Raw genomic sequence first — 22,925 nt, forward strand, 5'->3', positions numbered from 1 at the left:
AACTGAAATAAAAAGTCTGTAGGATGTCTTTCCTGAGTTTCCTCAGGAGGTAAAGACGTTGCTGGCACCTTCTGAGAGTCTCTTCTGTGTTGGAGAAGAATTTCAGCAGGTTATCAAACACATCCACCACTCAGCATTTCAGTGGCTCCCCTCTGGACGACGGCTCTGCTATGATAAATATGTGTCACCAAAAATTAGTAACAAGATATGTTGTTGTTTTTGGACCCTTCCTGTGGTGCCCCCCAGTGGTAACTTTAGTATTGACTAAAACTTATGTATGTATTATAACTTCAACTGTTGTTTTTTAATTGTATTCATAAAAATGTCTTCCAAGCCCTGTAAAACTTCAGCACTCTTACATATCCACACAAAATCTTACTTAACTTTGTTACAACAAATGTAAATATTTGTGTACATTTAATATATTCACTATTTTATGCTAACATTTCTTATTTAGATTTTTTATTTTTATTTAACTTACTTTTTTAACGTACTTTTTTCTTGCCTCCTAAATTGTCAATTTAAAATGTGGTATACTGACAAGCAGCATGAGAACTAGAAAATATCAAACTAATATTATTGTAATATTAGCATTAATGATATTGACATTAGTATGTCATTGATAATGTAAAATAAATGATGTTGTTATATATGTCCAACATGACATATATAACCTGCATCATGATTATATAAAGCCTAGATATGTACATACTGTAGTACCAGTGAAGTTCTTCATTAATGTCAGATTCCATTAATCATTTTAGAATTATTATTTGTTGTTCTTATACCATGTTTAAAAAGAAAATTTCTGAAGACTAATTTTAAAATATTTTTATATCATTTAAGAACTCTGCCAGGTCCAAAGGTTTCCCAGCAGAACATTGCATTGTCACAAGATGGTCATTGTTATTTACATCATCTGTCAGTGGTTTTAATGTTATGGCTGATTGGTGTATTCTTACTCTCCTTCCTATTATTCAGCACTGAATACAATTCAGTGTTGCCTGACCTGCTCCAAGTTCAAATCTGTTTTACTATTTTTCTGCAATAGTTACCCGCCTAACTGTCGTCCATTGTCGAGTTGTGACGGTTTTCATCTTAACCATACAGTATCTTTGATCACCAGTAATGTCTCGCGAGAACTGCAAAGTCACGTGGATAATGGCTGAAGATAGCGGATATTAGGAGGTACTTTTCTGGTTTTATTTACTTTCCTGCGAATTAAAATAGTGTATTTACTCAATGAATTTAATATATTGACGAAGCGCTTTCGCGCTACGTTACTAAAATAATCGATTATTGCATTATGTGACGTCGACACCGCCGGGACAAACCTTGAAACCTTCGAAATAAGAGCACAATGTTTTCCGCGCTTTTTGGGACTACGAAAACAGTTAGCTTTAGCCTCGCTAATTACCAGCTCTGGTTAGACACTTAATTTCTTAAAACACATCGTCATTGGCCTGTAGGGTACACACCGTGTTCGTGAATCTATCCGAACCAGTACATGGTCAGAAGGTGTAATTGTAACCGACATGCGACACCGCTGTTAGCATTAGCCGGACACGGAGGCCTGCTCAGGAAGCAGGCGGGAGCTTTTATTTTCCAAAACTGCTTCTTCATCTCTCCCGTCAAGGCTGCTGGATCAGAGAATCATACTTGTCCATAAAAGCGTTGATTTACAGAGTTTAAGATTATTTTTTAGTCAAGAAAGCACTATTGTTTGTACTGTATATTATCTTATTCACTAATCATTATGTCCTACAGAGTTAAAAAGGAGGTGAAGCTGTGACTCTTCTGCACTGATAACACTACTGAGAGTAAGTTTTTATTTTATTAACTTGAACAGTTTCAGGCCATTTTTGATGTTATTAAACAGAAATTAAATATAGCAACCATATTTTATTAAATGTATTGTGCGTTTGTAGCGCTTTAGATAGTAGTAGTAAAAAATACACTTCTATCCTACAAACAAATGTTGTCTGTACACAAAACCTGACGTTTTTATTTATGCTTGTCCCGCATAGCATATAAATATATATGAGCCTTGAAATGTGGATTCATCTCCAGCTGAGACGAGTTCCTAAGCTGTAAAAAACAGATGGCTACTGTATACACTGACATGCTAGTTCATTAGGTATACTAGTTAAAATTAATGCTTTCTAATTGAACAGCCCTGCACTAAGTCTTCTATTCATGAAGATTAAATTTCAAATAACTTAAAACGCTGTTGATTCAACTGTGTTTCATTTTGTAGGCTGTGTTTATAATATTTTGACATTTTAGTCTGGACTAAATAACTATGCTAAATAACAGAAAGACTTTTTAATGTTTAAATCAGTCCATACCACAAACTACATCCTCCAAAATGGTCATCCAGTTGAATTACCACCTTTCGGACACTGTTTCAACATCAACTCAACATTATAACAGTAAGGATGGATTATTTAGTGCAGGACTTGTAGTGTGCCCAATAAACAGTCTTTTCTTTTTGGTCCATTAGTCTATGTTTTTGTGTATAAATCCTTAGCTATAGCAAAAAAAAATAAAAAATCATCTCATAGAACAGACAACCACAGGATAGTTAGTTTCTCTGATACGATCCATTGTACACATATAATTAACATTATTAGTCTTTTTACTTGTAATCCAGCTTTTAGAAACAATCCAGCATTCATCAAAAAGTACATTTATTTGTAAAGAAAATGTTTGAAATTTTTCAATAAGCTAACACTTCTAATTATATTACTTAAGTGAGGAAACTAGCTACACATTCTCAACATATAATGTCTCAACTGTTTTTATAGGAACTCTTTTTTTTGGGGGGGGGGGGGTTCTATATGTCCATCAAGTTATTTGTAGTACCCATTTTAGTCCTGTAGTGTTGATTTTTTGTTTTATGAGAGTGCATTTTGACTAGTGTACCTAATGAAATGACAAGTGAGTGTTCTGAGATCTTTAGCAGGAGCCACTGGGCTTGGTGCTGCAAACAGAGGGTTGGAAGATTTTAAAAGATGGACTAACAGCAAACCTTATTGTTTGAAAGACATTTAAATTTGAGTGTTTCAGTTTTTATTTTCACTCTCAGTTAAACTAATTAGTGTTACAAATGTCTCAAGAAATCTGTTGTAGATGGTTATGATCTATGAACAGTTCGAATAATTACTAAATAACTATCCAATTCCGGTTGATTCTCATTGAACTAGTTGTGCTTTGTCTATTGAGTAAGAACGTAAAATGAAATGAAATTAGTCTTTGGTCACTAGTTAGTAGACTCGTATTCAGACAATTCAAACAATGTGTAATAAATGTGTTGTGGCTTGGGTAATTAATTATTGTCATTATGTGGAGAGCAACAGCTTAAACAGAAATAAATTTGTCACGTAAACTCTCACTAATCAGTGGTGTTAATGTTGTTTTCCAGCCGCAGTGATGGCTCACGTCTTCAACCATGGGAGGCTGCTCTTGCAGCGCCTTCACGAGCAGCGGGAGATGGACTTCTTGTGTGACATAACCATAATGGTTAGAGATGTGGAGTTCAGAGCTCACCGCAATGTTCTAGCTGCTTTCAGCGACTACTTTTCTTCCCAGGCCGAGAAGGGTCAGGAGGTCACGACCTTGGACCCGGACAAAGTCAGCCGCTACTCTCTGGAGAAGCTGCTGGAGTTTATCTACACAGGACACATGAACCTCAGCAGGTAAATGTAAAGCGGGTTAGGAATTTCCTGATCAAGTTTTTTTGACGGCCAGTCTGATTCTGATCTTTCAATATTGAGTATCAGCTGATTTGAGTCCCTATCCGATCTAAACAAAATGTCCTCCCCTGAGGCCTCATGTACAAAGACTTGTGTGGATTTCCTACTTAAACATGGTGCATGCTTAGATCCAGAAGCACATTTCCTTTGTACATCCCAATCAACGTGGAATTGAGCGCACATGTTGTACCCGACCCCTCCCTGTCCACGCCCCTTTTAAATATGCAAATTATATTTATATTGACCCTGCACCTGAGATTCTCCTCTCTGCACGATCAGAAAATGAAAACATAAGAATGAGTAAGATAATAAAAACTCACTGGAGTGGAGGTGCACAAAAATGTCCTCCACGCACCACAATGTTGTTTAATTGCGTTTGCGCATCACATATGATCTTTACATTGATCGAATGAAAATGCTTCCTGTTGACATTTACAAATTCATCATGTAATGGCGCTTTTACAGCAATGTGTGTGCAGTTGATAGTGCCGATTACATTCGGAAAACCGGCTCTCGCTGCAAATTGGGCTTTAATGTTGACCTGTTCAGATGCATTGTATGGGAATTTGATATACCTGACTGACATGCGGATAACTCCGTCTCACATGGCTGGCATGGCTCTGCTCACTGAGGACTGTGGACCAGCACAGTCCTGATCGGTTGGACTAATAGTTTTCACATTTATGACAGTTTCCCAGCATCACCTCTAAGTGTCGCCAAAGGATCAACAGCTGTAGAAGCCAGCGTACGCCAGCCATGACGTTGGCGTGAGGCACATACAAGTTTGCGGTCATTTCACTCTTGATACATCTGAACTTTTCCGTGAACGAGTATGTACGGAACGTTTTTGTGCGCACGCACCCTTCGTACGCGAGGCCCCTGGAGATTCGCAAAGGCTTTTTTTCTCTTCCTATATTATCCTATATTATATTATATCCTAGATCATATGTGAACCATGTGTTGAATAACTAGGGCTGTCAAAGTTAATCTAGTGTGGAGAGGGTGGCTATACCTTTGCTCCAGAAAGCCTGTGTTCTTTGCTTCAGAAATGGGCCCGTCATCTAATGCCATAAACTCTCTAACCCTCTCTGGAATATTTTACTACTTGTTGCTGTCTTCAGGAAGCTTTTATGTTTGAAAAACGATTTTTTGATTCAAATCGATCTTGATTTGAAAGATCTGATATTGATTCGTAAAATCCTCTGATCAGTTTTTTAAAATACACACATGCATCCTTTCATTAAAAAGCTTGCTGCGGTCTCGCAAAACTAGTCTCACGCAACCAGATTACTCCACATGTGAGGGATATCCAAAAATGACAGAAGATCCAACTGTGTGAGCACTGTAAAGCTTACTGGATTTAAAAAGTATGATGACAGTGAAGAGCTGGACAAAAGACATATGAAATAGATAATATCGGGGAAACATTACATGTCTCCAAGACCGGTGACAATATTTGTTTTGTGAAAATCTTTTTCATATCTCAGTAAAATTGTTTTCAAATTGAAATATCTCTTTATAAATCAAATTCCACCAGGACCTTCTAAATCGGAATTGATTCAGGTAATCAGTAGCAATACCCAACCCTATTAATAATTGTGTGTTTATGGTTTCAGCACCAGACAAGCAGCTGTACGTCGAGCCGCTGTCTTTTTGGGAATGTCTGAGGCCACAAAGTATCTGGAGGAAATCCCTCACTGGTCTAACCCCAGTGAAACGTTCCAGTTGGAGGCAGATCAAAAAGCCGGTCTTTCTCCTTCCAGTCCTGCCTCTCCTGGAAGCCCCAGCTCCCCACTTCCCTTGTCTATTGTCTCTGCTGCACGGGACTGGCCGGAGGAGGGGGAGGGGGAGGGTGGGAAAGAACAGGATGATGAGAACAGGGATGTCCATCTGGAAGATGGAGACAAACGTGACGAAGAGTACAACCCTACAACACCCAGGAGTGCTGGAAGAGGAGCGGGCAAGAGCAGAGACGGAAGGCCCAGTTTCAAGGGTGAGCAGGTGGATAAGAGCAACTCGACTGACGGCACTGCCAAAACCCAAGGTTACAGGGGAAAGGGGAGGGGCAGAAATAGAGGCAAGAGGGGAGGAAAAGTAAGCTATAAAAGTGAAGATCTGTCTTTGGACGATTCTGACACCGATGTGAAGGACTTCGGAGACACCTCTGCAGACTGGAGCCCCTCTCAGGATGATGAGTCTCCGCTCAAGAAACCTCGGATGAGCAGTGGCGAGGGGAGGAGAGGGCGAGGCAGAGGGAAGTGGAGAGGCCGGGGGAGAGGCAGGGGACGAGGCAAGAGGAGGGCTGACGCAGAGGAGGAGGTGAGCGGCATGTTCAGGGCTGATGATGAGGAGGAGGAAGAGGAGGAGGAGGAGGACGAGGAGGAGGAGGAGGAAGAGTGTGAGATTGGGGATCAGGATCCGTCGGAAATGCTGTCATGCACCGAGTGCAACAAGCTGTTTAAAGATGTGAGCAGCCTGCGTCGCCACGAGAAGATCCACGAGGGGTTGAAACCATTCTCATGCATCTTCTGCTCCAAAACCTTCAGACAAGCTACACAGCTGAAAACACACCTGCGCATACACACCGGTGAGATTTAAGAGAATGTTAATAATAATAATAATGCATTTAATTTGTGGGCGCTTTTCAAACAATCAAGGTTACCTTACATAAAACAACAATACATAAAACTTAAGAATAAAACATACAATGCAATAGCATAAAAGCAGACGGTGGTGATTCCTGAAGTTAAAGGTTAATTTCCAGTAAAACTGTCTGTCGGTTATACACCATATTAATAATAATAATAATACATTTTATTTATAAGCGCCTTTCAAGACCCGCAAGGTCACTGTACAAAAACATAAAGACACAAAACAAGACAGAATAAACAAATGGAACAGTGCAATCAAGGTGGATAGGCTATCTGGAACAGGTGGGTTTTGAGTCTGGATTTAAAGAGAGGGAAGGAGTCAATGTTTCTGATGTCTGGTGGGAGTGAGTTCCAGAGTTGGGGAGCAGAGCAACTGAAGGCTCTGCTCCCCATGGTACTGAGGCGAGCCGAGGGGACAGAGAGGTGGATAGAGGAGGAGGATCTGAGGGAGCGGGAGGGGGTGACAATATGGAGGAGATCCGAGAGATAAGGGGGGGCGAGGTTATGGATGGCCTTGAAGGTGTGGAGAAGGATCTTGAAGTTGATGCGGGATTTGACTGGGAGCCAGTGGAGATGCTGAAGCACAGGGGTAATGTGGTGAAATGAAGGGGTTTTGGTGATGATGCGAGCGGCTGAGTTCTGGACCATTTGGAGCTTATGGAGGGATTTGTGGGGGAGGCCGAAAAGGAGAGAGTTGCAGTAGTCGAGGCGGGAGGTGACAAGGCTGTGAATAAGGATGGAAGTGGTATGGGGGCTGAGAGAGGGGCGGAGCCGATTTATATTGCGTAGGTGGAAATATGCAGACCGGGTAACGTTATTGATGTGAGATTGAAATGACAGTGAGCTGTCGAGGATGACACCCAGACTCTTAACTTGGGGGGAGGGGGAGATTAAGGAATTGTCGATATTGCCAAAAGTATTTTTTTTTCACCCATCCAAATAATTGAATTCACAGCGGCAGACGTCATATTAAACCCTATGGATTAAGAATGAGATGTCACTTAAGTTCATATGTGCGTAAAGGCAGATGAGCAAATACTTTTGGCAATATAATCTGGATGGATTCATCGTTTTGCCCATAATAGAGTCCAGCTACAATGTACGTCATTTCTCTTGTTTTATTTCCTGTCACCTGACCCTATTAGATCTTGTTATTTTTGTTTATGGTTTTCATGACTCCCGTGGGATAACATGAAGTAGCTCCACCTCAGATTTGTTAGAACGTCAATCAGCATTTTTTCAGCTGATCAACGATGGCCAACCTCAGGAAGCACTATAGACCAATACTGATGTCAGGGTTTGTCAGAAACCATTTGTGGTTCCGCAAGTGTGGCTCCAGCAAGTGATAAAAAAATCAAAAAATAAAAATTATGTCAAGAGTTTTCTATGGTTTTACTCAATGCTCCTTGTCCATTTTTGTCTCTGGCATTCATTGCAGGTGAGAAACCTTTCAGTTGCTGCGACTGTGACAAGTGTTTTGCTCAAAAGTGCCAGCTGGTCGCTCACCGCCGAATGCATCACGGAGAGGAGAAGCCCTACACCTGTGAGCGCTGCGGATTCAAGTTTGCCACTTCGTCAAACTACAAAATACACATCAGGTATGTCGGTGTGAATGGTTGAGGTTCACAGTTAATGTTTTATTCTAGTAATTAAACCTTTAACAGATACTATTACAACATTTTATTGTGTCTCCTTTATCCCCCAAATGTGAGATAAATAAAGGATTATCTTATATTTTCATAAAGAAACTATTGTAGTGAAGCTATAGGACATTCAGCTAAACTGTCAGTCCTCCTTGTGGACAAACTATGTCTCAGATAAGAGTGAAACTTTTCGTCAATTTTTGGTCTGTTTTTCAGGGGTTTGACATGAAAAGGTTTCTGACGTGCATCCTCTGTCTGCTAGAGTGTGCGTGCATTTGTCCGTCTGTGTGAGCATTTGGGCAGAACTCCGCCATGCACAATAGAGAGAGCAGAGGAGAATTGTAAACACGCAACCATGTAGAGACAGAAATGTCATGCAGTTGAGTTAAGATAAATAACAAAAGGCTATTTAGTTTGTTTAGGAAAGGTAACCTTAAATTACTTCTGTTGTGATCTGGCGCTGTATAGAAAATAAAATGAAGTGGGGCGTCCCCATAGTGGTAAGGGAAACACTGACTATTCAGTGGCTTTATCTGGGGAGAAAAATACTTTTAATTAGGAAGAATTATTTTTGGGGGCCTACTAAAGTCAATATCTTGAAAATGTATGACTAAATATTCTGTTAAGTTGAGCAGTTAAACTCTGAAGCCAGATACTCCAGCTGTGGGAGTCTAGTATGATGTTATCTTTATTCATGACGCTTCAGTAAACTCAATTTGAAATTTATACAGATCTAATGTTCTATGTTTGTGTGAATGAAATGCTACTTGTTCCACATTGAAAGATCAATGAGATGAGAACGATGCATTTAGCTGCTGTTAATGTCTCCTCTAAGTGTAGCCGGCACACATTGACAGTCTTCAAGCAGCCAGTAACTGCTGTGCTGTACACCGATCAGCTATAACATGATGACAACTGACGGGTGACGTGAATAACTCTGATTATCTGGTTCACGTGGTTCCTGTGTGTGGGTGGTATATATCAGACAACATTTTGTCCTCAAACTTTATGTTAAAAGCAGCAAAATGTTGAAGTGGAATAATTTAAGAGACTTTGACAAGGACCAAACTGGGATGGCTAGAGGACTGGATCAGAGCATCTCGAGAACTGCAACTCTTGTGGGTTGTTTCTGTTGTGCAGTGGTCAATATCTATGACAAGTGGTCCAAGGAAGGAAAAGAACCAAAGACAGGGTCATGGACTGGCAGGGATCATTGAGAAGGTTTGCTCGTGTGGTCTGATCCAACAGACGAGCTGCTGTAGCTTGCTTAGACAGGTGGTCATAATGTTATGGCGATATATTTTATCTTTATTTAACACAAGGGTGGCCAAAATCTAACCAGAACAACAAAGGAAAGTTAACTTATCTGAAATAAGAATACAGTCCAAAGTAACAAATAAGATCCAAAGAATAGTAGTTTATATCTGCATGTTGCCAGAGAACAAAGGAGCCATCAGGCAGATGCTTCAGCTGTGTACAGGGATGTCCATCTGTAGTTTCACCTTCCCCCTCCTCATATCAAACATCTGCAGACTTCCAGACATGGAAATAAAAGACATGTCTACCTTGTGTCTCTAACTCTCTTCTGGTTTTGTGTGTTTTCTCCAGACTGCACAGTGGGGAAAAACCGTACGTCTGTGACATCTGTGGTCAGGCGTTTGCTCAGTCCAGCACACTGACGTACCACAAGCGTCGACACACCGGAGAGAAACCTTATCAGTGTGATCTGTGCGGCATGTCATTCTCAGTTTCCTCCTCCCTCATTGCACATGCAAGAAAACATACAGGTGAGACATTATCAATCCAGGGAGGACGGTGGAAAAATGATAGATTCACAGAAGCTCTCTCCAAACTATTCGGACAGACACAGAGATGTTACCGGCACAACCCTTGGCGTTGTTGTTTACAGAACTGCTTCCTTCTCTGTGCGTTTCAGGTGAAACTCCGTACAAATGTTCACAGCCAAAATGTGATGCCAAGTTTGTCACATCTTCCGAACTGAAGAAACACATGCGACGACTTCATCCAGGTGAGTTTTGTGTGTCTTGTGGGATATTAAACAGGGCTCCGGACTAGCACAGTGGCAAACCTTAAATCGATATGGGACGCAATTATTCATATTTTCCCCCATTTTAACCACAAAATGTAAATAAGGCTGGGTATCACTACTGATTCCCGATTCAGTTCTTATTCGATATTAATTCATTTAGAAATATTCCGGTGTTGGAGCAGTTTTTCTTAATTATCTTAATTATAAGAGATTTTCACAAAATTTGTCATTGGTTCTGGAGATTTGTGGTATTTCCACAGTGTGTTTTTGCTTTTGTCCAGGTCTTTTTTGTCATCATTCTGTTTAAATCCAGTCAGCTTTCAGGTCTGACAGTGCTCTCAAGAGGAGATTTTACGAATCAAAATTGATTAAAATAATTTCTTTTTTAAACCCAGCTACCCAACTCTTAAACCCAACCCTACTTCAAAATGATAAGAAACTCTTAACATTGCACTACTGTAATAGTTGTAACAATTCATATATATATATATATATATATATATATATATATATATATATATATATATACATACACACACACACACACACACACACACACACACACACACACACACACAGTCTTTGTAATGTTTTTAGCAGTAGCCTATGAACCTGTCATAGCAGCTTTTTTTTGCCCGTTTTGCCTGAACAGGAGAAATCTAATTTGCCTATGCTGATTACCTGACTGGTTTTCCATCTACACTGGTGGACTTGCTCCCTGCTCCTTTGTCAACATGAGAAAAATCCAAAATTTTCAGCTCAAAATGTGACGATTTGGTCTCGGTGTGATCCCTGCTCTTTATGACAGACCCCACAGAGATGATGGTCAGACTTTAAACTTGCTCACGCACTGCTGTTGTTGTGTGTGTTTGTGCAGAGGGGAACAACGGTGTGCAGTGTCTGCTGTGTGGAAACCGATTCGCCAGCGTGAAGAACATGATCAAACACCAGGAGAAGGCTCACGCTGATGAAGTGCGGCAACACAAGGAGAGGGCCAGAGCTGGTGAGCTTTGGGTGGATTAATTAATGCTGCATTCACCTTTTGTACGTGCTGCCTGCTCCCACAAACAGACAGGACAGAAGGAGTAAATAAAAAAATGCTGCGGGGAGCGACAGGGCCAGAGTTTCAGTCCCAAAAGTTTAGATGTGTCTTGTCTGACTAAACTTTGTGTTTCTGTGTCTCTCTGAGCAGTAGTCCTCCTGGCTTCCAGCCATCCTGTGGCTTTTGTTCAGAGCAAACTCTCACAGGAAAACAAAGGTTTGGTTTCCATCCCCGAGGGTGAGCCAGCCAACCCTGAACCTGCCACTCCCAACCCCAAAGCCACTGTGACTTCTGCAGCCCCCTCTGATGTTGCAACCACCAACACCACCACCGACAGCTCCCTCATCCAGGACTTCAAGACAGAGCCCATCCACCCTCCTCTCTCCACCACGGACCAGCAGGTGACCTTCGAAGCCGACCAGGAGCAGACCATCAACTCGGACACCCTCCACGCATTGGTGGAGCAGCTTCGGCCGCCGCCCTCCCCAGCCCAGGGCCTGGAGCAAATCGTCATCATCAGGACAGTGGACACTGCCGAAAACAACCCTCCTCAGCAGTGAAACTGAGGAACAAGAGTCAGAGGTCACTGCGCTAGAACATCTCTTCTTTTTAACATCAAGCCACAGACAGCCACTGTGTGGAATTAAGGCGGAGCTCGCATTCAGGCTGACGCCTCAGTAAAATGCTCAAATGCTCTCAAATATTGTACCCCTTATTTTCATCGTTTTATCGATGTGTTGGTGTCACTAAATCTGAGAAACTAAAAGTTGCAGATGGAAATAAACCTCCTGGTCAGGCAAAATAATTTGGAAGACAAACTGTAACCAAACCCACGTCAGGTTTGGTTACAACCGACCCTCTGTACTCACTAGTGGGGTGAAACTATTAATTATTGATTAATCAACTAAATTATTAGTCTTTTAAGTGTTGCTATGATCTTGTTTTGTCCAAAGACATTTGGTTTAAAGTAGAGCAAAACTGAGAATGTATTTCCACCTTGAAAAATCTTTGAAATCAGTAACTGATCATCAAATTCACTAGTTCAAGTAATCTGGATATTATTTAAAATTACAGATTTTATCTGTAAATTGATTAGTTGTTTGTATCTATAAAAGTTGGAAAATGGTGAAAAATGCTTGTGTAGGTCAGTCAAAAGACACTTCAATCTGCTGATCAGCCTGTCCTGTTGATGGACCAAACAACTAATCTGCAACTGTAATCTGGATAAACAGATTTGTATGGGCAAACTTTCATCAAATCTATGGTAAAAACTACAAAAATAAGACCCAAGTTCTGAAAGATTAGAATGTCTTTACACTAAAATTAAAAATCCACCCAAACTTTTAAATGGAAATCCAGTAGAATAGATTTATATTTCACAAAATAGACAGCTGTTGGTCCAGGATCAAATCTTGGGGTGACTACAATACGTGCAGAATCCTTAAAGCCTTTCTCTTGTAGCATCCATTCAACAGACCTAACCTACCGAAGGTTGTTGAAGGGATTCATTGATCCAGTGTACTTGTGCCAGTAAATTTATACAAACCAGCAAAAACATAATAACCACCCACTGGAAAAAATTTCTACCAGGAAACCTGGGTCCTGGCATGTTACTTTGATACTTACTACCACCTGGACATTGTTGCAGACTAAGAACACCCCCATGGGAACGGCAAGGGGGTGTTCCTTGCCTCCTAGTAACGTGTTCCTCAGATAAGTGACGGAAACATAATCGATCAGACCTGATCACCTTCTTCCCAGTCTCAGTAGTCCTGACGCTCGTGTGTCCATTGTAGGAGCTTTAATCAGTGGGCAGGGGTCAGCATGGACACCCTGACTGGTCTGCAGCTACACAGGCCCAAACTAAACAAAGTGTGATCCACTATGTGTTCTGACTCCTTTCTATCAGAACTAGCATCAACTTTTTTCAGCAGTTTGAGCTACAGTATCTCGTCAGTGGTTATAATGTTATGGCTGATTGGTGTATGTTCCTGTCAACATCATATAATTAACTGGTTATCGGTTCTGTTCTTTCATGATAAACTTGCCTGATACTGCCAATATTCCCTCTTAAAATAATGAATTTTTTTTACAGATTGATGCTGCGTCATTACTCCTGTCAGCAGATATCTGAATGTGGTGACTACATAAAAGGGAAGGATTTGGATTGGAAGCAGGAAATCTTACTTTCCATATAGACTACTACTAGCCTCTCAGCTGAAAGCTAGAAATGTGTCAAATAGAAACAGATCGACATTTTCTTCAGTGTGGCTCATGAACTTTCATGAAAAAAAAACGGACATGTGGCTGCAGCTACTTCTTGTTACACCTTCGTTTTGATGGAAGAATACATGTAGACAGTCAGTGCAACTTCTCCATTGTTTTAATAGTTAAAGAAGTAAATAGGTTTTTTTTTTGTAATTTATCACAGTACATGCTCCACTCTGCAGAGTTTGACCTGTGATGGTGGCTTGATTGATGTAAACACAGCCCTGTCTTTTTTAAAGCAGCTGCATCTTCAGCATCCTGTCAACTTGAACGTAGCTCTTTGATCGTCTCATGCTTTGTTTCTCCTTTTTGTTTTTGTATTTGCATTACTTGTACAGACATACAAGTCCACTGTTGTGTAAGAATAACCGCAGAACAGCAAAATAAAATTAAAGATAAAATGTCAAACACTGGTGTTTGTGGATTTTAATGGTTCACAAGATTTTCAAATACTGTTCAACAACATATATTCTTCAATCTACTGCATCTCTCACTTCTTCCTCTTGTCTGTTTGAAAACAGTAAATACAATGACTGCAGAGATTTCAGAAAAGGTTTTAGAAGCAATTAAAAAAGTTTTAGATTTAATTTTTAGTTTTAAGTCCCTTAGGGCAGTGGTTTTCAAAGTGGGGGCTGCGCTAGGGGATCCTCAGACAATTGGAGGGAAGACAAGAAAAAAATATATATATAATTGAATTATTTTTAACCATAATTATAAAAAATAATCGAATTATTTATTAATCTTTATTATATTATTAATAATATATCATATCTAAATGTTATTTGCCATGCTCATCTTTCTGGTTCCCTGCCAGTCAAAACATCATTCATGACCTCATAATCTGTGTAGACCTGGCGGTGGCACCATTTATCAAGCTGCTTTGCCCCTCCAGCTAGCATGTAGCTAGCTACACGCTAGCTACATGCTAGCTACACGCTAGCATGTAGCTAGCGTGTAGCTAGCGCAAAATGGACAGGGTTTTGACAAGAAAGAGACCGAAGGAACAGACCAACAGCCCTGTCGTGGAGGACACTGCCACAAAAAAAACTGTTGGCCAACTAAAATCAGAAAATATGAGGCAGCACTTATGCTAAACAAATGTAATAGTTATTGAATAGTGAATAAAAGTAAGAAAAGAATGACGTTTCTTTACATATTTTGTAGCATTGTCTGTGGGTTTGCAAAGGGGGTCCCCGGCCAGAAGCTAATGCTGTTTGGGGGGCCTTGGCATGGAAAGGTTTGGGAACCCCTGCCTTAGGGGATGTCGTCGCTTTCCTGTTGCCGTGGCAACACAAACAGCGCTGTAGCCTTAAGGATGGCTAACAAAGCTATTTCCGACTTTTACAAAGCTGTCTGCGCCGAACACCAGATAAAACTAAACCCAGACATTTTCGAAGTCTTGAAGAAGACCAAGGTATCCGAGTAAGTGCTTAACTATAGAATCAAATGACTGCATTTTACGATTTAGCTAGGTAATAGCAAAGTTAGCCTACCGAGCTGTTACTGACTAAAACATGATGGCTTTTTTTTAACGCTCAGTTAAGAGTTAAATTCTGTATTTTGAATGGTTAATAGTACTTAAGTATAAGTACGTAAGTATAACCCCTGACAATAGAAAACGTTCAGTTACGAGTTAAAGTTCTATATTTAATGTAATTTTAATCAGAAAAATGTATGTTTAGTGCTAAAAGTGAAACTACTGAATGCTTTTTTGTCATATTTTTTATGTCATCAAGTGTTTCTACTTTGATGATTCTTCTTGATTCATTCGATTGTCTGTTTGTAAAATAAATGAATACATAAAAATACTCTCAAATAGTTTAAGTTGTTAGGAATAAAATTGAGATTGTGGATCAGTCTTGCTTGTATTTACTGTTGTGTAGGTATAATCTATAACAGAACATCATAATTTATAGACTGCAATTGTTTGTAAAAATCTACTAAAGTCCTCATTTATACATAGCAGCACAATGTAAAAGTACAATATACATATTTGAAAATAAATATGAAGTAAAAATGTTAATATTTTCACTTTTAAACAGTAATTAATCTTCAATCAGTCTATGGATTTCAACAGTATTTATAATAGTACAAACTAGTGTGTGCTACTGTTGTATACTTAAGTGCGTCACATGTACTCGTGTTCTGCACTTTTAAATCTGGGTTCGTGGATGTGTAAACATGCATTAAAGAGTTATTCCGTTGTGAATGCAGCAGGAATTTCACCTTAAAACTGACAGGAAACAACAGACTGAGACACATTCAGAGACTCAGCGATAATGATGCCCTTGCTGTCTCTAAATGTCTGCAAAACAATAAGCAAGTGACAGGTGAGTGGTCCATTTTTTTCTGAACATGACTCTAACAAGATTACCATCTTAATTATATGTGCCAATGCATGCCAGTGCAGTTAGCTCATATTTTGTTATTGTGCGTATTGTGTTTTGTCTTTTGTGTGAACAGGCCTGGATGTGAGGTACAACAACATAACCGATGAAGGGGTTAAACATCTTGCTGACCTCTTGCAGGTGGGTAGAAGAGGCTAGTAAATAATTACTCAAACTCTCTTTTTAGATCTCATTACCCGAAATAGGCCAGAATAGACACAAATCATCTTAATCATACAGATCAGATCTGGAACAGCATTCTTTTGACAAATGAAACTCACAAATCACAAATATGAAAGCTTGGATATTTGCTACATTCAGTATTGTCAAAATCTGACGAGGTGGTTAGCACTGATGCCTCACAGTGAGAAAGTCCCGTGTTCGAATCCATGGGCCAACTGGGCCTTTCTGTGTGGAGTTTGCATGTTCTCCCTGTGTCTGCGTGGGTTCTCTCCGGGTACTCTGGCTTCCTCCCACCATCCAAAGACATACTTGTTAGGTTAATTGGTGATTCTAAATTGGCCGTAGGTGTGAGTGTGAGTGTGAGTGTGAGTGGTTGTCTGTCTCTCTGTGTTGGCCCTGCGATGGACTGGCGACCTGTCCAGGGTGTACCCTGCCTTTTGCCCGATGACAGCTGGGATAGGCTCCAGCAGACCGCGCAACCCTTCATAGGAACAAGCGGTTACAGAAGATGAATGAATGAATGAATGAATATTGTCAAAATCATTTGTTTTATTTGATTTTCAAACATTAAGATGTGTTTATATATACATTACCAGTCAAAAGTTTGGACACACCCTCTCATTTAATGTTTTTTTTCTTTATTTTCATGATTATTTACATTATAGATTCTCACTGAAGGCATCAAAACTATGAATGAACACATATGGAATTATGTAGTAAACAAAAAAGTGTGAAATAAAATATTCATTTTGTAATGTTGTAATGTCCTCAAAGTAGCCACCCTTTGATTACTGCTTTGCACACTCTTGGCATTCTTTTGTTGAGCTTCATGAAGTAGCCACCTGAAATGGTTTTCCAACAGTCTTGAAGGGGGTCCCAGAGATGCTGAGCGCTTGTTGGCCCTTTTGCCTTCACTCTGTGGTCCTTCTCATCCCAAACCATCTCGACTGGGTTTAGGTCAGGTGACTGTGGAGGCCAGCTGGCGCAGCACTCCATCACTCTCCTTCTTGGTCAAATAGCCCTTAGAGAGCCTGAAGGTGTGTTTGGGGTCATTGTCCTGTTGAAAAATCCTTGTGTTTCTTGGCCCGAACAAATCTCTTCTGCTTGTTGCTTTTCCTTGGTAGTGGTTTTCTTGCAGCTATTTGACCATAAAGGCCTGATTGGCACAGTCTCCTCTGAACAGTTGATGTAGAGATGTGTCTGCAACTAGAACTCTGTGAGACATTGATCTGGACTCTAATCTGAGGTGCTGTTAACTTGCGATTTCTGAGGCTGGTGATTCGGATGAACTTATTCTCAGCAGGGGTGACTCTTGGTCCCCCCCCCCCCCATGTAATACAGTAATACATTGAAAATGTTAGTTTCTTATAATCAAGTTACCAAAGTTGTCAGTTTCTACCTACCTCACTTTATCCCTACAATAATTTGTGATTTTTCTTTTCCTGAAATGATATGGTATACCCTAAGCCTAACCCCCCAATGCATTTGTTTTATGTTTTATTCTATTTTTACTTTTATAACAGGAGGTGGTTTTTAGTTTTTTTTTCAGTCCGTTCAAAATAAATGAAAAAAGCTAGTCTTATACATTTATCAGTTTTTGTTGCTTTTTCCTCGTTGTATCAAACCCGTACCGAACCATGACCCCCACACCGAGGTACGTACTGAACCATGGCTTGTGTGTACTGTTACACCCCTATTGTGAAATAGGGCTGTCAGCTGTGTACCAACCTGACTTCTGCACAAAACAACTGATGGTCCCAACCCCATTAAGAAGGTAAAAAAATTCCACAATTGAACCAAGGGTTTGCAGCGCTGTCAACAAAGTAAAGGGTGGCTACTATGAAGACTCTAAAATATGAATCATATTTGGAGTTATGTCACACATTCGTGTTTACTACATAATTCCATATTTGTTCATTCATAGTTTTGATGTCTTCAGTGAGAATCTACAATGTAAATAGTCATGAAAATAAAGAAAAAACATTACATGAGAGGGTGCATCCAAACTTTTGACTGGTAGTGCATATATACATTTGAATAATTGGATGTACTTCTGCTGGTGCAGGCTGCTGTGTGGGCTCCAAAAGAGGCTGCAGTCTGGACACAGTAGAAAGCCGCACCTTAGGTCGTAAATCAAATAATTTTCTTGGTGTGGACAGCTGTAATCTAGGTCTCACATCCATCACTTTTGGTTGTGTTGAAAGATGGAGTGTTGGTCTTATGTCTGTCACCTTTGGTTGTCTGGAAGGTTGGAGCATAGGCCTCACGTCCATCTGTTTTGATTGTGTGGAAGGTTGGAGTGTAGGTCTCATGCCCATCTGTTCTAGTCATGTGGAAGGTGATCGTTCACACTCCTTTGTCTTGTGCAGGTATCAGAGTCTTGACATAGATAGATGATAGCTAGGTTTTTATTTGTCACATGCACAGTTATACATAGTACAATGCACAGTGAAATGTATTCTGCAGCCAGAAGTAAAAAATAAGTACTACAGTAAAACAGTAGTAATTGCAAATTTTCTCAACACACGAGGTAAACAATATAAGTGTAAATGTACACTGAGAAAAGTAGAATAAAATATAGACTGTAATACAGAATAGAATATAGACGGTAAACTCAAGTGTAAACTTGGGGGGGGGGGGTAGTTTGTATATATACACACATTTACAGTATTGAGTATATATATATATATATATAGTTTTTATATGATTATTTTTTTTGTAATTGTGTTTTCACACTTCAGCAGGGCAAGACCTCAGCTCTGCGCACTTTAGACTTGATGTTCAACAACATTGAGACAGATGGAGCGGAAGTCCTCGCTAACAGTCTGCAGGTTCGTCTCTCAATCACACACCTATCTATAAGCCTCTTAATGCTTAATTCTGTCTCATGTAAATATGAACCCTGTTTAATTGCACTAACTGACATTTGGAGAACTTAATGTGTATAATACAAATTTTAGTTTTGGTCCACATAGCATGTTGTGCTGCAGAAAAGCTGTTACGTATGGGATAAGGCCGTTGACGTTGTTATTGACAAGAAATGCCATGACTGACAGTGTGTTTCTGTGAATTGACTACGTTATTATTTCCACTGCAACTGTATTTATTTACAAGCACACATTTAACAATATTTTGATTTGTTACACTTGTGAAACATTTTAAAGTTACTAAAGCTGTCAGATCAGATGTAGAGTAGTAGAAGTATAAGTGCAGTACATGAGTACATGCAATGCACTGAGGTATACATGAGTACAATCATTCATGTATTTAATATGTTTTGGGTTTACTTTATTGTCATTTTTTGTAGTATTTACAGATGCAGAAAATGTAATTCTTCACCAGCTCTGTGGCAGTGCAACTAAATGTATCCATACAAAAATAAAATGATAAAATCACATCAGCAATGAGGTTTGAGATTATAGTAGTCTTTTTAAGCGATTTATAATGTCTCCCTCCTTCTCTGCAGTGTAACAGCAGCTTGCTCTCTCTCAGGCTGTCAGGTAATAAGATTGGGAACAGAGGAGCCATGCACCTGGCCAGCATGCTGCAGGTGAACAACACACTGCAGGAGCTGGAGGTGGCTGACTGCGACCTGGTAAACACAGGTTTTCCCACACTGTGTGAGTATGAGCATTCCCAGCAGGCAGTGTCTCTGAGCTTCCTTCTCTTCGCAGGCCACTCAGAGTGTGATTGCGTTCAGCATCATGTTGAAAACCAACAAGACTCTTTGCTCTGTCGATATCAGCCGACCGCTCCTCTTCAGCCACCAGGTACAGTCACCAAGAGCATCACTCTGGAGTTCTTCTTCTCATTATACGCTAAAATACACTCTAACATGACTCTTAGGAGGAATGGGCGGTGCACTTCTCTGAGATGCTGGCAGTGAACAGCAGTCTGGTGGAACTCCACCTGGGGAAGATGGGGATGACCAACACTGGAATGGAGAGGCTGAGTGAAGGCCTGAGGCTGAACCGAAGCCTGCGCTTCCTGGACCTGCGCTGGTAGGAACAAAAACACCAGCAAACCTCAACTGTCAAGCAGCAAGCAGAGATGTCCGTTGATCCTATATTTACTGCTGTACTGCCTCTTAATCTTAACATATTGGATTTCTTTAGCAACCGTATGACTCAGGACGGTGTGCGTCTTCTTGCTGAGGTGCTGAAGCAGAACACGACCCTGGAGATTGTAGATTTGTCATCCAATCAGATCGAGGATGAAGGTGCCGTGTGCCTAAGCGAAGCCATCACCTGGCCAGGCTGTATCCTGAGACAGTGAGTCTGATGTTGTTGACAAGTTAGGGACATTCCACCTGTTGACTTTCTTCGCCTTAAAGGGGAACTATTCTTTTTTACAATCTGGACCTTATTTCTGGCATAAAATATGGTCATTTACTCACCCATATACTGTAACTTTTGTGTAATTTGTATTCCTTCGGGAGATATTTAGATCTGCGTATATCCATATAGTGGGAGTGACTGGGGCACCGAACCGCAGCCTCTAAATAACGCATTATCTGCAGCGAAACTCGTTCATTTCACCAATATTTTCTTATCATACGCTAGTGCTATTAGAGTTAGCCTCTGAGCCCCGCACACACCCGCAACGGTCAGCTTGTTAACCTGAAATTTGCTACTGCTATTTTTTTTTGCAACATGGCTGAATATTTTTCCGATTCTGAGGTTGTGGACGAACCCCCCCCCCCCCCCCCCACAAAACCCACTATGAGCCTACTATTTACATTGTAGATTCTCACTGAAGACATCAAAACTATCAGCTAAGTAAATATAAACGACAGTTTACTTTAAGAACTGAAGGTCAGTCAGTCCGGAAAATTGCACTGCCAGATGACCAGGGGCCTCATGTACGAAGGTTGCGTGCGTACAAAAACGTTCCGTACGTACTCGCTCACGGAAAAGTTCAGATGTATCAAGAGTGAAATGTCCGGGAACTTTGTACGTGCCTACGCCAACGCCATGGCTGGCGTACGCTGGCTTCTACAGATGTCGATCCTTTGTCGACACTTAGAGGTGATGCTGGGAAACTGTCATAAATGTGAAAACTGTTACTGCAACCGATCGACTGCGCACACATTGCTATAAAAGCGCCATCGCATGAATTTGTAAATGTCAACAGGAAACATTTTCATTCGATCACACGGGAAAAAAGAAGAACTTCACAGAAAGCGAATTGGAGACACTACTCACTGGAGTGGAGACATGCAAAAATGTCCTCTTTGGCACGCTGTCCTCCATGCGCCATAATGTTGGTTAATTGCATTTGCGCATCACATATGATCTGTATATTGATCGAATGAAAATGTTTCCTGTTGACATTTACAAATTCATCATGTGATAGCGCTTATATATGTGTGTGTGCAGTCGATAGCTCCGATTGCATTCAGAAAACCGGTTCTCGCTGCAAACTGTGCTTTAATGTTGACCTGTTCAGATGCATTGTATGGGAATCTGATCTGACTGACATGTGGATAATTCCGTCCCACACGGCTGGCATGGCTCTGTCAGGGTCGACCAGCACAGTTACGATCGGTCGGACTAATAGTTTTCACATTCATGACAGTTTCCCAGCATCACCTCTGAGTGTTGCCAAATGATCAATATCTGTAAAAGCCAGCGTACGCCAGCCATGGCGTTGGCATAGGCACATACAAGTTCCCGGACATTTCACTCTTGATACATTTGAACTTTTCCGTGAGCCAGTACGTACGGAACGTTTTTGTACGCACACAACCTTCATACATGAGGCCCCTGGCCTCTACAGTCACCTGACCTAAACCCAATCGAGATGGTTTGGGATGAGATACCACAGAGTAAAGGCAAAAGGCCCAGCAAGTGCTCAGCATCTCTGGGAACTCCTTCAAGACTGAAAAACATTTCAGGTGACAACCTCATGAAGCTCATCTAGAGAATGCCAAGAGCTAGTGTGCAAAGCAGTAATCAAAGCAAAGGGTGGCTATTTTGAAGAAACTAAAATATGAATCATATTTAGAGTTATTTCACACTTTTTTTGTTTACTACATACACATTCCATGTGTTCATTCATAGTTTTGATGTCTATTTCTTTATTTAATCTCATATTTGTACATTTTATGTTTAAGTTTCTGCACCGTAGGCCTTTAAAGAAAGAAATTTCCTGTGAATGTGTTACACATGTCAGAACTGACAATAAAGCTGACTTTGACTTGACTTATACCACAACCTGGATGTATGAGAACCTTCACAGACCTCAAGGAAAAATAAACAATTTTATCTTCACATAGTTTTATTCCTCTGATTAATCTTACGACCTCTTTGAGGGTGGTGACCTACAGGTTTTATACCTCTGGCATGCAAACACTGTCTTTGTCTGCCAGGCTATCTGTAAACAGCAACAACATCAGGACATTGGGTTTGCTGTCTTTGGCTCAGGCTATGAAAGTGAACGCAACTCTAACACACATCTACATCTGGGGAAACCACCTGGAGGAGCCCGTCTGCCAGGTCAAACATCCTCTCCTTCAGTGAACAGAATGTGATACATAGTCTCCCTCAGTTGTTCTCTATATGTACTGTTTATCATTTCAGGCCTTCAGAGAGCTGATATCCAGTGGCCGTCTGTCACCAGAGCAGACAGATGTCAGTCCCTACGAGGTGGACGGTCAGGTGTTTCTCGCTGAGGTTTTCCAGAGTTTGAAGAAACGCTTTTACAGCCTGGACAGTAACAGTACAGACACATGCTCAGACTCTGACACCACTCTAGCGAACACGATGAACATGTGCACCAACGTTGCAGGTGTGTGCCCTGATGCCACCTTTCCACCACAGCCGCTGGTTCCTCCAACGTGTCCTACTGGTAAACAGTAAACTCAAAGCTTCCTCTCATTCAACGACCAACGGATGTCAGACAATGAAACAAACAAAACAATGTAAACATGCCAAAATATGCTAAA

At 40.7% G+C, this 22,925-nt stretch overlaps 2 protein-coding genes across 3 annotated transcripts; both read left to right on the forward strand.

The window, feature by feature from the left end:
• Positions 1-1,156: 1,156 nt before the first annotated feature.
• Positions 1,157-13,803, forward strand: mynn (myoneurin). Of its 2 annotated transcripts, none has more exons than XM_084565629.1 (9): positions 1,157-1,188; positions 1,768-1,820; positions 3,425-3,698; positions 5,372-6,342; positions 7,845-8,004; positions 9,658-9,836; positions 9,986-10,078; positions 10,977-11,102; positions 11,292-13,803. In XM_084565629.1, the coding sequence occupies exons 3-9, from the start codon at positions 3,433-3,435 to the stop codon at positions 11,699-11,701; spliced, it is 2,205 nt and encodes a 734-aa protein (XP_084421755.1). In that variant the 5' UTR covers positions 1,157-1,188; positions 1,768-1,820; positions 3,425-3,432; the 3' UTR covers positions 11,702-13,803. The 2 variants fall into 2 exon arrangements, with proteins under 2 accessions (XP_084421755.1, XP_084421756.1); XM_084565630.1 differs by lacking the exon at positions 1,157-1,188 and having other exon boundaries at positions 1,228-1,820; positions 11,292-11,723; positions 13,237-13,803.
• A 694-nt stretch (positions 13,804-14,497) lies between these two features.
• lrrc34 (leucine rich repeat containing 34) lies at positions 14,498-22,839 on the forward strand (the record flags this gene model as incomplete). The annotated part of the gene is given in 10 exon segments (XM_084565656.1): positions 14,498-14,831; positions 15,627-15,739; positions 15,873-15,937; positions 18,721-18,810; positions 19,446-19,639; positions 19,641-19,749; positions 19,826-19,980; positions 20,095-20,250; positions 22,350-22,476; positions 22,561-22,839. Coding segments are annotated over 10 exon segments (1,449 nt in total). The 5' UTR covers positions 14,498-14,670.
• Between the last annotated feature and the right edge of the window lie 86 nt (positions 22,840-22,925).

Source organism: Chelon labrosus, assembly GCF_963514085.1.
Source record: "Chelon labrosus genome assembly, chromosome: 18".
NCBI classification, from domain to species: Eukaryota; Metazoa; Chordata; class Actinopteri; order Mugiliformes; family Mugilidae; genus Chelon; species Chelon labrosus.